Source organism: Equus quagga, chromosome 14 (assembly GCF_021613505.1).
Source record: "Equus quagga isolate Etosha38 chromosome 14, UCLA_HA_Equagga_1.0, whole genome shotgun sequence".
In the NCBI taxonomy this organism is placed as follows: Eukaryota; Metazoa; Chordata; class Mammalia; order Perissodactyla; family Equidae; genus Equus; species Equus quagga.
In genome coordinates this window covers 10,523,897-10,540,524 of record NC_060280.1, presented here as the reverse complement: position 1 = coordinate 10,540,524, position 16,628 = coordinate 10,523,897, and the positions used below count along the sequence as shown (strand labels likewise).

General features: G+C 46.8%; 1 protein-coding gene across 1 annotated transcript; it reads right to left on the bottom strand.

Annotated features, from left to right (window-relative positions):
* Positions 1-9,987: 9,987 nt before the first annotated feature.
* Positions 9,988-14,061, bottom strand: DBX1 (developing brain homeobox 1). The gene is made up of 4 exons (XM_046684989.1): positions 13,695-14,061; positions 12,934-13,035; positions 10,786-10,988; positions 9,988-10,347 (listed from the first exon to the last, which is right to left on the bottom strand). The coding sequence occupies exons 1-4, from the start codon at positions 14,059-14,061 to the stop codon at positions 9,988-9,990; spliced, it is 1,032 nt and encodes a 343-aa protein (XP_046540945.1).
* Positions 14,062-16,628: the final 2,567 nt, after the last annotated feature.

The window sequence follows — 16,628 nt, the reverse complement described above, 5'->3', positions numbered from 1 at the left end:
CATCCAATATTCAGGATGATTTAAAAAAAAAAAAAAAACAAACCATGCTTAAAACTCTTCTGTGCTTTCCTATCCTACAAAGAATGAAATATAAGCCCCTTAAGAGGCCTACAAAGTTCTGAGGGATTCGCTCTTTGCCCATTTCTCCAACTCCTCTTTGATCCAGGCTATCACTCTCTCTAACCACATCGCGTCTCTTAGTTCCTTTCAAGCATTTCCACCTCATCACACTCTTTGCAGACTCTGTAATAGGCAGCCTGGAACATCCTTTCCACAATCAGTGCCCCACTGGCTCCTTCTGGTATCTGCTAAAGCACTACCTCCTTGAGGAGGCTTTCCCTGGCTCACTTTGCACCCTATTGATTTCCCTTATGGCCCTTATCACAGTTTGTAATTATAGATGCCTCACATCATTGACTTGGTTATTCTCTTCCGCTCCTGTTGGACTATAAGCTCCCTGAGACCAAGGGCCCTGTTTATTTCGGGTATCACTCCATCCTTGGGAACAACCAGAGATCCAGACAGAGAAGGCACTCAGTCCATGCTTGTTAAATGAAAGAGCCCTGACTTAGAGCTCAGAAGGCTTGGTTCGAGGAGCAGCTTCACTGCTTACCGGCTGTGCCACTTTGGGGAAATCAGTCAACCTTTCTGAGCCTATGTGGAACATAGGGAAAATGAAGCCTGCCCTGATTATCTCACGGGGTTGTGAAAATCAAACAGAAATGTCAAACTCTGAACAAATGTGAGGGGTTAATTTACTATTGAGACAAGGAAAACTTAAGTGAGAACTTAGTATAAGAACCTACTTTCTCAAATTCTTGTACATAAAATAGGCCTCTGTGAACTACGCTAGCCAAGGCCTTGTCAATAATTAGTAACTGTTTTCGCCTGGTCATTTCCCCCATAACTATAGCTTTAAAAGGAGAGTTTTCTTGGAATATAAACTTTAGCACCGCTTACTTCATCAACCCCAGTAAATGACCCTTTTACTTGAGAACGAGGAGTTTAGTGACAGCTGCTGGTTGAAATGAGACCGTTTGCTAAGAACAATAAAAACTCAGCTCTCCCACCCCTTGTCTGCTTGGCTAAGTTTGTTGGTGACTGCTGGGGTCCGGATGTACGGACAAGGTTACTCATGTGTCAGGGGTGTCTTTTCACATTGGGGTGCCTATGTGGTGTCAATAATCCTCTTTTATCACAGTCTAAACCTGGTCCTAAAACAAGATGTTTGTGCCAGCAAGAGTTCCAGGAGGCCTTACCCTGATGGGGGGGAGGGGGGGGTTATGTGGGGAGGGGGGTATTGCTGTGGGGGAGTAGGGAAGAGCGGATTAAATAAGAGAATCATCAGCCCCTCGGAGTTTGGGCAAGAGGTGGCGGGGCATATCTTCGTGGCTTTGGATTACCAAAGAATGAATTGAAACTTGACTTTTTCTTTTAATAAGCACCTTATTCTAGTAGTATTTTTGCCATTTAAACTATAAAGAATGTGTGTGGTGTTTCCTCCATAGCAACACTTCTATACAAACACATTTGGATTTCTTTAAATAAACCTTTTATTTTGGGATAATTTTAGATTGACAGAAAAACTGCAAAGGTAGCCCACAGAGTTCCCGTGGGCTCATGGTTCATCTTCCCTCCTGTTAACATCTCTCCTGACCTGGTACATTTGTCACAATTATTAAACCCGTATTGTTACACTGTTATTAACTAATGTCATTTCTTTCTTCAGATTGCCTTAGTTTTTACCTAATATCCTTTTTCTGTTCCAGGATCTTATCTGGGAAATTATGTTGCATTTAATTGAGCTTGTTTTTGCATCAGCATCAAAAAGTCATTTTTTTCCTTTTAAAGTAAAACCGTCAACTTAAAATCAAGGAAATGTTTTTCCTTTTGGAGAGTGTCAAACTGTGGAGTGACGTAGGTCTTTGCGGAGAAAACCCTTCCTGTTGTGAATGAGTACTGCCTTTTTCCAAATTCAGATTCGGATTGCGTGCCTTCAACTGAAGGCTGAAGGCGCCTTTTAAAAGAAAGAGGGTAAATCTCTACCAAGAGGGCTGCTTGGAGAGACTGAAGTTGGTAGTGGGGTGGCGGGAGGGGTGGAGGTTTGGGTTCTACGGTGCCTCTTCCCTTAGTGGAAAGACACTGTGCTCAATCTTGGCCACCTGGGTAATGGGGGCAAGTTACCCAGCTTTAGTTTCCCACTCTGTCACATACTTCCAGGCAGGGGTGTAGTAAGGGTTAGACGCAAAGTGAATGAAGGCTTTAGCATTCTGCTCAGCACGCTAGGACCCGGTAGCCATTATGGTTATTCTTTTATATTTAAAGGAAGGGAGAGAGAGGCACTTTGGAAACATTTTCTTCTCCACTTGTTTCAACTTTTTGCCTGTGAGTGAAAACATCTTACAACATCACTGTCCACAAACAAGTTCCAGAAACAGGCTCCCCTCTGCTCTTTCTTGTGCGTCTTTCTTGAAAGAATATGGCATATGGTTTTCTCTTCCTACACCCTAAAATCATACCATCCTTCAAGGCTTTGGGCAGATTTCTCCACAAAGCCTTCCCAGATGCTCTCAGGTCTGGGAAAGGGGGTAACCAGAAGAGCTCGGAATCTGATCCTTCATCTGTAAAATGGGATTAAAAACAGGATAGTGCGGATTAAAGGAAATAATGTATATAAAATGCTAATCATCGCATCTAGCACATAGTACATTCCTCAAAAAAAAAAAAAAAACGCTTCTCTTTGAGATGGTGGCAGTGAGAGCGGAAAGAAGAGCAGAAACTCTATTAAGGAAAGAGGCAGCTGGGGCTGAAGATAGACCCCTGAGGACCATCAATCGGGGAGGGAAATACAGAGATTGGAGAGTCCAAGGATGAGGCTGAGACAGGTCCGGGGGCCGAAGAGACGTTCAGCAGGAGCCAGAGGGGAACAGAAGGGCAAGAGACTTTCTAGGGTATGTGTCGGGGGAAGGACAGAGCTGGTCATGTTCAAATGCTGGCAGGAAGTTGCCAGTGAGAAAGATGGGCTGCAGATGGATAGAGAAGGGATCGCTGAGGGGAGGAGAAGAGCTGGGAGAGGAGGGGGTGACAGAGGACGTGTGCAAAGCAGGGGTGTGGCTGCAGCTAAATTTCTAAGTTGGGGGGGACTTGGCCTGATGGTGCCCTCCCATCTCTCCCCTCATAAAGCACTTAATTGTTTACATAAGTGGTTCTCAAAATGTGATCTGGGGACCCCTGGGAGCCCTCAAGACCCTTCCATAATTGCACAGTGGGGTTTTCCAGAGGCTGCATGTGTGATGGCGTCTCCTTCTGACAGCTGATGGAATATGCGTTTGACCGTTCTTGTGTTTCCTGGAATTTTCTACGGTAGTGCATTTAAATTTATGTTCACTTTTAGTGATTAACTCACGTTTTTCTCGTACTTCTACTGTGCTCTTACTTGCTCTCTTCAAACGTACCTGCTAGAACATCTGTAACCTCGTTGTCATCCAATAAATCATTATTTTCAAATTCCCAAGTTTTCCTTGAGTCTATGCAGAAACAAAAGAAGTACAGATTATTGTCTTGTTTAGCAATAATATTTTTAAAATTGTTCAAAATGTTCTGTACTGCAAGATTTTACTGCCATTGTTTGAGAATTTTATATTTTATTTTAAAGCAAAAGAAAATGTATTTGTCATATATTTGTCTTATATTTAAGGATAAATTGTTGGCTTTTGAAAGGGAGACTAGAAAACTCACTTTCTCAACCCATAGCTGCACTGTCTACTTGTAAAGATGCTAAAACAGATGAAGGGATGTATCAGAGAGTTCTTGACTCGTGGAAGGGAGGATGATACCCCCTCCAAAACAAAAACAAAAACAAAAACTGGGTGAAACTATAAATAAGAAAGAAAATACTTCAAAAGTTACTTTTCCCTCAGCTTTATTGATGTTAGCAATCTCCCTTATTGTCTTACACAACAAACTTTTTGGATAGTATTATGTTCCAACTGAATTGTACCATCATTTTCAGACCAATGATTCAGAGTTTAAGGAAAGGAACTGAATTGAATTTTTAATACATAGACATGATGTACTCTTTAAAAACTAAAAATTGGTACAACCTTTCAGACTGAAATGAAAAGGCCACTAAAGCGTCTTACAGGGTAAGTTGGCATGTTGCATTCACTAAGGAGGTACCCTCAATAGCTGAGAGACTAATTAGAACCCTGTGCAGCTGACCTTGCCGAACGCCTGCCGGATGAAAAGTCAGTAAAAGAAATCACAACAGCGCCACTCCCCTACGATAGAGTAACTTCTCAGAGACTGAGTTAATAAATCATCTGCAGAATTGCACTTTTGTTTTGAAAATGGACAAAACTACAGAAATGCCTGGACTTCCTATTCTGCTTGTATTTGTTTAGTATTCATGACAACTAGTCATCAAAGAAGTTACATGAACGCTTGACAAGGAACATAAGTGTTGCTGAAATATTTAATGTGTTGGATGCCTTTTTGAATTTCATGTTTTATCCTGGAACAACTGTGTTGACATTTGTATTGATAGCGCAGAAGCAATTGTCAGTAAGACTGCTGACACCTTAGCACGAGTCAAAGCAATATCCTAGTGGTCACCGCATTCTCTACTGCCTCCCCCCGCAGACAGCCGGTGTCACTGAAGAATGTGCTTGAGGAGGCAGTAAAAATTATTAATGCTATTGAACTTCAACCCTTAAGTATTTAATATTTAACTCAATATTTGCACGATGAAATGAGAAGTGTGCATGAAGCACTTCTGCTCCATATGGAAGCATGATGACTATTTCAAGGAAAAGCACTTGTGCAATTGTTCATATTAGCCACATTTTTCATGGAACCCCATTTTTACTTGAAAGAATGACTGGCAGACAAACAGGTTTCAGACTTGGGTATCTCACAGACATTTCTCGAAAATGAATGAAGTGAGTCTTTCACTTGAAGAAAAATTGGTATCATTTATCTCAATAAGAAAATGTGAGTTTTCAAATAAAAATTTAAATTTTGGAAAACTTGTATCTGCCACCATGAGCTTGACAGCTTCTCAATACTTAAAGACTTTTATGATGAGATGGGGGGTGATATTAACAAATGTGTTGTTTGATAATTTATGAAAAGTGCCAACAGTTAGAATATTTGCATAACTCAGTGAAGCAGTATTTTCCAAACAACCAATGCGTGATGTTAAAAAATCATACATGGGTAAAATATCCATTCAAAATGCAAGACAGGGGGCCTGCCCAGTGGTGTAGTGGTGAAGTTCACACACTCTGCTTTGGCAGCCCAGGGTTTGAGGGTTCAGATTGTGGGCATGGACCTACACATTGCTCATCAAGGCACGCTTGGGGGCGTCCCACATACAAAATAGAGGACGATTGGCATAGATGTTAGCTCAGGACCCATCTTCCTCACCCCCTCCAAAAAAATGCAAGACGAACTAGTAAGCTTTAATGTAACAGAGTTGAAAAGTTCATTGATAGGATTTTAGATTCCAAATTGCAACTAACCTTTTAAAAACTACCACTTGTCAAGTTTTGCTGTTGTATCAAAGAATAGCCACAATCATCAAAGAAACTATACAAATACTCCTCCTTTTCCAAGGCATATCTGTATGAAACCAGATTTTCTTCACATCACGACAGGTTGCAGAAACAGATAAGAGAATCCAGCTGTCTTCTATTAAGCCAGTCATTAAAGAGCTTTGCAAAACTGTAAAGCGATGCCACTCTTCTCTCTAATTTTTTTGTTTCGTAATATATATTTCACAAAACATGGTATTTATGTGGATACATAACGAAATTATTTTAAAGGAAGTAATGAATAAATATTTAAAATTTTTCTCAGTCTTAATTTCTTATATAGAAAATATATATAGATAAAACCCACAGAAACAAAAGACCTTTCAGACAGTCAATGATTTTTTAAGAGTGTAAAGGGGTTTTACTCAACAGTTTGGGGATCATTGGTTTCGCCCACAGGGAGCAGGGCTGGTGGCACAGTGGGAGATTTAGGAGCATAAGGAAGATTTTAAAAAGCCATTGAGTTTTTTTTCCTTATAACTTCAGAATATTAAAAAACATAAAGTTCTACCAGAGAGTTTCTATAGGTTGGTCTGGGTAAATGCTTTTTTACCAGCTTAGCCAAGGGAGCAGGATGGCATATTAGAGTTAGATGAACCCACACTTGAATTCTGGCTGCGGTAACCACAGGGAAATCACCAAAATTCCTACCCTCAGTTTTTGGATCTGAAGAGATAATAATATCTTAGACGAGTTACTGTGAGGATAAAACTTCATGTAAATCGTTGCCTCTTAAAATGTGTTCCGTGGACCGACAGGGGGTTAGCAATGCTGAAAGCCCAGAGCTCTGAATCATGATCTGCATTTTGATGAGATTCCCAGGTGACCTTATGCACAGCAAAGCTTGAGAAGCACTCCCGTAAGACGCCTTGCAGAATGCTTGCCTGTCGCATAATAGGCGCTCAATAAAAACTCTCTTTCTGTTCCAAAATTTGTTTATTATTCTTCAGCTTATAGATACAACTATTTCATCCTCTTCGACTAAAGGAATTGGTTTGATTTTTAAAAACACATCTGACCAGTTAATTTAGTTTCTTTTTCTTTATTGTCAGCCTAAGTAATCCTTCAACTCATTTGAAAGATTTGTAACTTCTAGACCTCTGGTCTACACTCTAGACCTGTTAATTTGTTTACTCACTCAGCACACATCAAGCACCCAATATGTGTCAGGGACTATGATGACACTAGGGAAACAGAATGCAAAACTGAGGTGGTCCTCATCCTTGTGACGCTGGGCTAAAAGAGACACTAAAATGAGCCAAAATGTGGCATTTGTAGTTCTCAAGAAGTAAGACTTTGTCGATATAGGGGAGTAGCATACACTTTTTAAAAATCTCCAGAGTTTTTTTCCTTTCTGGGGTTTTTCTAAACTTTTATTAATGTAGAAAAACCTTACTTACACCATATAATGCTTCTTGCTTTGAATGCTACCTTGTCTTTTGACAGTATTGCTGACCTCAAATTTTTTTACTCACCTGCCAAAATTTTGACCATTGCTGGATTAATTCTTCTAACACGTGAGTTACTTTTCCAATTTACTTCAAAAAAATTTTTAATTAAGTTTAGAAAAACACACAACGTGCCATCTTAACCATTTTTAATTTGCAGTGCAGTCGTAACTATATTCACATTGTTGTGAACAAATCTCTAGAACTTTTTCATCTTGTAAAACTGAAACTCTGTACCCACTGAACAACAACTCCCTGTCACCCCCTCACTCCAGCCCTTGGCTGCCAAAATTCTTTCTGGTTCAAGAGTTTGACTCTGTTAGATACCTCATATAAGTGGAATCACAGAGCGTTTGGTTTTTTATCGCTATCTTAGTTCACTTAGCATAATGTCCTCAAGGTTCATTCACGTTGAGCATGTGACAGGTTCTTTTCTTTTTAAGGCTGAATAATATTCCATTGTGTGAAAACCATCTTTTCTTTATCCGTTCATCCATCGGTGGACATTTGGGTTGCGGAAGCTATTGTGCGTAATGTGGAGGATGTGACTGTGAATACCTCTTGGCTATCGTGAAAATGCTGCAATGACGGCAGGTGTGCCTCCAGGGTCCTCTGACTCCAGACGTAGACACTTATCTGTCCCCGTGCCTGAAAATAGTTCCTGACTGCACATCAGAACTGCAGGCTAGAGCCGGCAGGGAGGGAAAGGGGGCCACTTCTGGTCAGATCCCATCTCTGGCTGTTCCGGGTGCAGCAGAGGGAAGGAGAAAATAGCCTGAATCACTCAGAGCAGAGAGTTTCCTGTCTGAACAGAAGGCACTAACTTGAACTGAAGGCCAACCACGTGCAGGACACCAGGCTAGGCACTTTGGTGTGTGAGGGAGGATATGCGGGAGGTTTCTTCAATTAAGATAATTATGACAATAAAGATAAATTTTTTCAAATTCCCATGATTATGTATAAACAGGAACGAAAACAGTGACCACCAACATCATGAATGGGCCCAGCAGGGGAGGATATCAGATCCTTAGCATGGACGGGGCTTGTGTTAGTGGAAAAGAGTTAGTTGGGAATGGAATATATTCAAATTTCAAATATAATACAAAGTACTGAAATTTAAGCTTAATGAAGAAATGTGAGTCTGTGTGGCTGATGCAGCAGAGGTCATCTCTGAAAGGACACAAGAGCCCCGGCCAGGGTCCTAACTGACGCTCCTCCCTCCCTAGGTTTCCGGATAAACAAACCACTTCTGCTGAAAGCTGGTCTTTAAAGAACTGTAGTTTCACCTGGGGGCCCCAGAGTCTGTATCTGGGCTCCCAAGTCGCACCTGTAGATGACATTCCTAAGAAAATCAGTTCATACACAAAAGTCAAGACCAACTTTGAGCTTCCCTGGGGACTAGGAACATGCCTTCCAGGAGGCAAAGGAAACCATTGCAAACTGGAACCGTTTACCCTGACTTCCACTGCTTTCTTTAAGTCTATCATCTCAGTCCTTAGAGAAGGGAAGGATTACTGCAGACTCAAGTTGTTGGTACCACTTTCCTGGAGGTACTGTTTTTGTTACCGCAGCAAACATGGTTATTTCATGGTCCAGGGAAGCAGAAAAGGCATTGGCCCGACGGTGTGAGATGGGTTCTAGTTCCAGTTTGGCCGCCAACTAGCTGGGTGGCTTCAGACAGGTGCCTTCCATCCTGGGATATGAGCTTACCTTCTGTAAGTTCCAGCAGCACTGGCATGAGCACAGCTCCAGCCCTTCCAGCTCCAACGTTCTGCGAGTGAACGGTATCATTTGACCACTACATCCATTCTACCTTTTATTTGGCCTTTGTTCATTTGATACATATATACATATATAAAAATCTGTACATGGTAAAAATACAAAATAAGTATGTCTTTATAAGTTATGCAAATAAAAAGCTAGCTTTTTAAAGTTTAAAAATCATTGCAAAAAAAAGGAGAGGGAAATCTAGTCAGTCCTTTATAGTCATTCACAATAACCTTGGTATAAAATATCCATACAACACATGTGTACAAAATAGTGTACAGTTCATAAGAGCTGTGCAAAGACAGCAAAGTTCAGTAAGGGAAAACAATCAAAGAGGCTTGTGGGTCTGTCTCTGTTCGCATCACACCCAGTGCTCAGGAGCTTTCCAGCTCGATGAAACTACCCCAGAAAGAACGAAAGGGCACAAGGTGGAGTGCTTGGTGCATATACGATGGGTGCAGAAACTATACAGAAAAAGCTTTAGAACACACATACAGAAATAGATACTGACTCTTCCTCCCATTCAGAGAACTCACTTCTTTGCCCAGAAAACATTTGGAATATGACAGAAAAGACTCAGTATTTATGTTCTGCCTGAGACCAGAAGGCACAGAGAGATATTTTTCCTTTTCTGAAGTTCTTGAGCTTTCTAAGGGCACTGCTCTGGGAGGACTGGGTTACCGCGGCTGGAGTGAGATGGGAGGCCCTTGCTACCCACGACAGGGAGCCAGAGGGATCCAGGACGTGAGCGGTCTTGGAGTTCACGCTTGATGGTTTGACTCCTAGCTCTCCTCCATAAAAAGGTTTCCTTCCTTAGAGGGTTGTGGCTGCTTGAGACCAGCGGGGCCTGGTTCACCGCTAACCCCAGGCTGTGGGCGTGGAGACCCCCCGCTGTGCTTACATTAGCTTGCAAGAAACAAGACTAACTCGGGTGAAACAGTTGCGGCTGGGACCAAGACCTAAATTTAACTTAGGTGGACAGGGCTGTTGGCAGGTGGTGTGGGGGAAAGAAATGTCATTTTGGGCAATGCAAGGGGCTGTGCACCCTTGACGAGGCGACAGTTCGACAGTGGGCAGCGGCGGCGTCTGGGCAGCGGGGACTGAGTGAACGCGCAGACTGGATCCCACCTCTTCAATTTCAAAGCACTTAGCTACAGCACCCGGGGTGCGGGAGGCTTCTAGGACACGGTGATCTCCTCCTCCTCGCCCTCCTCGTCCTCCTCGGAGTCGGAGAAGTCCGAAGGTTTGCCGGGGCTGCTCGAGTGCGCGGGCGAGGGGGACAGCGGCCCTTCGAGCCGCGGGTCCTGCAGGTGCCGAGGGTCCGGGGACGCGCGATAGGCCATGCGGGGGCGGGGACTGCCCCGGCCCTCGTCCTCATCCTCGTCGTCCCCTGGGCCCTTCTGGCCCACGTCGCTGAGGTCCGGGTGTGGATTGAGTTTGGTGGGAAGGGTCTGCTCGCGGCAGCCCCCGCTAGACAGTAGCTCCCGCTCCTTGGAGTTCCGCCACTTCATGCGTCGGTTCTGGAACCAGATTTTCACCTGCGGCGGAGGGAGAGAGCGAGCAGGGCAGAAGCCGAGGTTAGCGCGGACCCTCCCCGCAAGGCCCGGGGAGGGGAGCCGGCAGGACCACGGGGCTGGGAAGGAGGCTCTCTCCTGTTTCCCCTCCTTGCCCGCTCCCCACCCCCTGAAGTGACTTCAGATGGGTCACCCCACCCTCACCCCCAGCTCCGCTCCTCGCACACTTGCCCCATCCCCCCATCCTCCCGCACCTGGCCCAGACGGGCGCGGGTGGCGGGCGCTGAGCCGGTTGTCCTGAGGAGCCTCGAGGAAGCTTGCTAGTACATTCATTCCCTCTCTAGGCCTGCCTTTCCCCATCTGCACAATGGGACCTAGGCGGTTTCAGAGAATTCTCCGGATTGTAGGATGCGTGGGGGAGGGGTGAACCGTGGGGGAGGGGCTGGGGGGAACTGCCCTCACCTGTGAGTCTTTCAAGCCCAACTTGGCCGCCAGCTTCTTGCGGTCCGGCTTGCTGATGTATTTCTGCTTCTGGAACATCTTCTCCAGCGCCTTGCGCTGCACGTCGGAGAACACGGCTCGACGCAGCATGCCCCGGCGAGGCTTGCCGCGGGCGGCCAGCGGCCAGGAGAAGGTCCCGGGGATGGGCACGACGCTCGAGGACGCTGCGGGGGCGGGGGGTAGCGAGTGAGGGGGGCGGTGGCGTCCTCCCCGCCGCCGCGGCCGCCCTCGGTTTTTCTCTCTGATCCCTACATCTCTTTAAAGCTCTCCTTTTTCTCCCCCTGGAGAATAGGCCACGAACCTACAAACCTGCGAGACTGAAAGGCGCTTTCCGCCCAAATAACTTTCCCTTTCAACCGTGCAGACCCGGATTAGGTAAAACCACCGACACTCAGAAAACAGCCCCCACAATAGGCGGTTTCGTTTTTTGCGTTCAGCGGTCTCTGGGAAACAAACCTGCGTGCATTAGCTAAAATAGCAACAGAAAATATACGTTAAAAAAATGAAAATATCCAACTGAGGCCACTGGGTTCCCCCTTAAGCTTTTATCACCTTAGTGGCTTTGCATTCTTCAGATGAAAATGAGGTGCTTTACTGGTTTGGTAGGGAGGAGAAAATCCGCTTTGGATTTTTTTTTTTTTGAAAAATCCAATTAGTATTCATCTTTTTTATATTAATCTTTCCTCCCCTCCCCCACAAAACGTAAAGAATTCGGCCCGAATACATGAAAAGTGGCAGCTAATTAGCACATTGACCGCTTCCCAATGGGTATTGGCATGATAAAAAGGGGGAAGAGTTTCGCTTTAAGGGAGGGTAAAAAAAAAAACCCAAAAAGAAACAGAGACTCTAATGAAGCGTGAATGGTAATTGTGTAGTAATGAACTAACAGAAAAAGACTGAGGACAAGCAGCGAAAGCCATATATTACTGGAACAAAAGAGATTTACACTTTCAAACTAAACACAACTGCAGGCTAAGACCATTGGGAGAATACTGATGGCAGAGGCTTCTCCTCCCCGAGTCGTTTTCATTAAATGGACATGAAAAGCTATTTATAAAGCTCGGGTTGTTTTTGTTAGAGCATTGAGATGAGGGAGAAAGGAAGCAAATTCCATTATCAGCAGCAGCATGAATGGTGGAGGTGGTGGGGACGGTTGGTGAATTCTCTCCTCCTTTCAAAAATCAATTGCTGGTTTCTTTCGCTGATATTTGGGAGTGCGCTCAGTGGTTTTACCCATCCCCCACCGACCATGCCCAGTCTCTCTTCTCTTTATGGGGTCTCCTCTGTCTCCTTCTGAGTCTTGATCAGTTGCAGAATTTTTGAGTCATAGTTTGAGTCACCACTGGGATTCCAGGATGAAAACCTCGTGGAACCTGTTTAAGGTGCTTCTCCTTTAGACTGGACCAATTACGGGCTTCCCTCCGACTTCTTATTTCACAAGCTCTACGGTCCTTGAAAAGTAATGGCCGTGGGGGGGGGGGGGGGGGGGGGGGGGGGGGATGGCAAGCGAAGAAGTTGGGAAATCAGGTTGCAAATCGAAGGTTGGGGTTGTGGGAGGATCTAGTCTCCCTCCCCCTGGGCGACTCCAGGCGTCCCACACAAGAGGGCACCCCATGTGGTCTTGTGAAAAGCCCGAAGCCCTGAATGGGTCTTAAAGAGAAATTAGCCCCGGCTGGTAGGTGTCTCTTGTGGGCTTGGAGGGACGAGGGCTGGTCTGTGTGTGGTTGCCCGGAGGAGCTGACCAATTGGTCATGGTGCTGAAACCTTTGTGGGGAATCGTGGCCAAGTGCACTGACTCTGTGGGAAAACGGCGTCGTGAAGGGATGCCAACAGCTCCTCGCCGGCAAGGGAACCGCCTCAAATTGGGACCATGACAATTCCTGCTAATTTGTAGAGCAGGGAATTGGTGCAAAGTGTCAAGCAGTCACTGCTTGTGCTAAATAGGGCATCAAATTGGCGCGACGGATTCTTGAATGTTGTACGCCTCGCAACCTCTGAACCAGAGCATAACCTCGAGGGTGGACGGAGAAATATGGCTTTGGGGCAGGGAGCGATGGGCTGGGACGGGGGCGCCGCCCAGCCTCGTGAAAGGAATGGGACGAGACCTACCTGGGAAATAAGAAGATCTGATGAAAGGCTGGAAGGACCCTTCAAAGTAGGGAAAGGCGAAGGTCTTGGGAGGGCCGCTCTGGAGCAAGGCGGGGGATGCTTCTGGGAGAGGGAGAGAGGGAGGGAGGAGAAGAGGGAGGGAGACAGAAAGGGAATTTGATTACGGACTTGATTATTGTTCAGCACATTGAATACATGATATGATTAACCCTTCGGCTGGTTTCAAAGGCATCTTCCTCAATGTATTGAGAGTAAAATAAATGTTTTCCTAACATTGTCTCGTCTGTAGAAATCCTTCCCCCCCCCCCCCCAAATAATCCTCAGAGTCGCCTCCACTCGCCAGTCTTATCCTAGGCGCTAACGAGATAGGTAGGACTGAGGCGGCGAATGAAAGAATTGTAGATCCATAATACTAGTTAAGCTAGTTAACTATATTGTCTTGAGTTTTAAAAACCGGCTCCCAGAAGGTGGAGGGCAGAAACCCAGACGCCCGGGGTCGCGCGCTCAGCTTCGCCGCGCCAGGGAACCGTGGGCTCTCTCGGACTGCAGGTGCTCAAGTTCATCCTGAAGGTGGGGCGAACCTGGGGGCTTTTCTTCCCCGGAATCGGCTGGACCTAAGTCTCACCCTGCGCGGCGTGGTGCCTCGGGGTCGTGCGTAAGGGCGTGCGCCGATGCGTGCGTGGGTACCCGCTGCATACAGGAAACTGAAGCCAGAAGGACTCCGCACCTGGACCGGCCCTCAGCATTTTGCGCTTACTTACCGGTTCTGGGCGCCGATGAGAGGATGGCGTTTACCCCAAACTTCAAGAACGTGGGCTCGCTGGCAGGGGAGACGGCTGTCTGCGGAGAGCCGCCCCGCCGGGTGCCCGGACGGGGGGAGCCCAGGTCCGAGGCCCCGGTGTCGGTGAGAGCCGCGGGGGCCCCGTGCCTAGGGGGCGACATGCTGCCGGTGGGTACGCTGCGGGGCAGGTAGGCTGGGGGCCGGCTGATGCGGATCAGATCCTCCACGAGAAAGCTCGAGTGGCCAGAGAATGCCGACTGCAGGGACTGGGGCAGCGTTAAGGTGGGAGTGGGGCGTAGGAGGCTGGAGTACCCGGCGGGGGGCGCGAGGAGGCCAGGGAACATCATGTTAGGCGCGGGGCGGTCGGAATAACCCTTCTTCCAGCGGACGGAGGGTAAACGCCTCGCTTCCCGCCCCTCCCGCCCCCGCGGCGCCCTCTCTCTTGGGTTTAGCAAGCGTCTCCAAGTGACGGTCCCACTTGGGCGTCTGCGAGTCCTCCGTGGTCCTCCCGTCGAGGTGATGGTTTTATAGTGGCCCGCCCGTTAAAGCGCTTTGAAAAGTGACAGCTCTGACAATGAAGTTCGACAAAGTTCTCCACTCGAGCTTCATTCGCCGGAGGCTCTGGGCGCTCTGATTGGCGCAGGGGTGCAATTTATGACTGGATTAGTCTTCATAAGCATGGCCCGCACAATGGGCCAGCGACAAAGGCTGGCGCGCATCAATTCTGCATATCGACCGCCTCTTTGCAATACAGTTTCACCCGCAAAGCTCTCGCCAGGAGTTTTTGTTCCGAAGCAACACCCGGGCTAATTAAATGGCTATTTAGAAGTTTCAGATGACATCTTGCCCCATAGAAAAGGAGTTATTTAAAGAACGCACTAAATTTATTTGCAGCTCCCCTGCTGAGCCTGGAAAATAAATCAATAAATATTCATAGAAATTCATCTTCAAGCAATCAGTAAAATAACGCCCCCCCTTGGTGGGGAGGGTAATGGAAAATTTCAAGTCAGTGAACGTGAAAATATACTCCCTCTTCAGTCTCTAGCCCTATAGTTACTCCAGCTGAGGCATAAAGCAGATGTGAGGGGTGGGTTAAATTAATGTGTGTTGGCGGGTGGGGAGAAGTGCCATTCTAACAACCTAGGGAGACTTGGAGACTGATGCTTTGGGGCTATCGGATGTGCGTCCGGCGGAGTAGGGGAAAGTCTTGACTTGAGTGATTTCATGCCGGGAAATGATTGTCTGAGAGTCGGTGGACACCTGAACAGTCAAATGAGTCTCCTGCAAATTTCCAGCAACTTGGAAAACGATTTTCAGCGACGTTTTCCTAGAAGCGTCACCCAGGAGCGCTCCGCAGCTCTTCTGAGGGAGGGGCGGAGCGGAGCATCTCACCCGGGGAAGGTGGCGGAATTCCGCTTGCAAAGGGCTTACCCCTGCGGACGCTGCCTCGGACAAGGAGACCTGAACTCTGAGAGTGCAACGCTGGCTCTTTTCCAACCTCTAGGAACCCTCGGCAGTTTCAGTTGAAACTCGCAGCCTGAACTTTTAAAGTCATAGCGGCGAAGGTTGGGATTCGTCCTGAGAGAGCCCTACCCACGGTGGGGCGCTAACTTGGCCAAGCTGTCGCAACTTCTTAATTAACTGCAACGCCTACAGAGGGGTGAAGACAGAGCGAAGGACGAAGTGCCCGAGAATGTTGGTCCACATCAGGAAAGCCTATCCTTAATTTGGGGCCTCAGACGAGAATCTTTCTCCATACAGTCCTTGGCTTTCCTCTGGGTTGGGGCTGGGGTGGCGCTGAGCCTTGATTCTCCCGTTTCTCTGCTCGGCGAGATAACAGATGTGTTAAATGTCCCATTCATTTCTTTAGTGTGGCTGAACCTCCCCAAAGAGAAGTGTGCAGCCCCGCCAGGCCGCCCTGATCCTATTAACCATGAACTAACTGTCACCTTCAGCTGGTTTTCCTTTTTGCTTTTTAACACAAAGCTTTCTCAAAAATCTTATTAACCAGCTTTATTTCTCTCGATGGTTTTGTTCAGGGCGTTTTGTGTTGGTGATCTCCATGTCGCTGCTTTAACCATTCAGTAAAAGTGCATCTGCGATTTATATCACATTAAACCAGAAACGGAGCCGCTAACACTCCCTTGATTCAAATTAAAAAGTTATTTAGGGCCAGGCTCTGGAGCTGAATTCACGCTTGAAGATGACGCAGGTATGGAGTTTCTGAGCCCAAGACTGCTTACGGACGCATCCTGGGCGGCAGGCGGTGGAACACCGCTAAGGAAAGGAACGACTTTTGAATAAGTGGCTATTTAAATATGGGAAAGGCATTGCTCCAGTTAATTGGGGAACCCTGAAAACCGAAGAGGGAGACCTGTGAAGAACTTCAAAAGTTCCTCTTTTTGAAGTTTTGCAATAAAATGGGGGAGAAAAGTCTAAACCATGGATCTGAACACTTGTACTTTAACCTTGCCACAATACAAAAGTTTTCCATGCCAATCACCCCCTCCCTAGGGGCAGCTGCTTTCTGGAAGCAGGAGGACCAACTCTGGTTTTTGCATTCTCTCCTTCCTTCTCCTCTCTTCTCTTTTTTCCTCCTCCACCTCTTCCATCTCCTTCTTCTGTTTCACCTCCTCTTGCATCTCCTCCACTCTGTTCCTCCCTCTCTCCCTGCCCGGAGCAGTTGCCAGTGCCCAGAAGGAGAGCGGCCACCACTACAGGTTTCCTCAGCGAGGAAGCCCTTGCCCAGTCTTCTGGAAGATGAGAATGGAGCTCATGTTTGCAGGGTTTTGTTTTGGGGGTCAGTAAGGACTCAGAGCCAGCCTGGGGCTTTCCTAGTGCCCCCTCCCTTCCGTAGCCCTCCTCTCCTGCTGGGGCATTTCCCTGGGTGTAGTTTCTAGTTATTATCTGCCCA

What these genes read in the sequence shown, in the direction of transcription:
- DBX1 (XM_046684989.1), bottom strand. Translation starts at nt 14,061, where the DNA reads ATGATGTTCCCTGGCCTCCTCGCGCCCCCCGCCGGGTACTCCAGCCTC. An exon ending in CTCATCGGCGCCCAGAACCG is followed by an intron (nt 13,036 to 13,694) that starts GTAAGTAAGCGC and finishes TCCCTCTCCCAG; the next exon opens with AAGCATCCCCCGCCTTGCTC. An exon ending in TGGGCTTGAAAGACTCACAG is followed by an intron (nt 10,348 to 10,785) that starts GTGAGGGCAGTT and finishes CCTCCGCCGCAG; the next exon opens with GTGAAAATCTGGTTCCAGAA.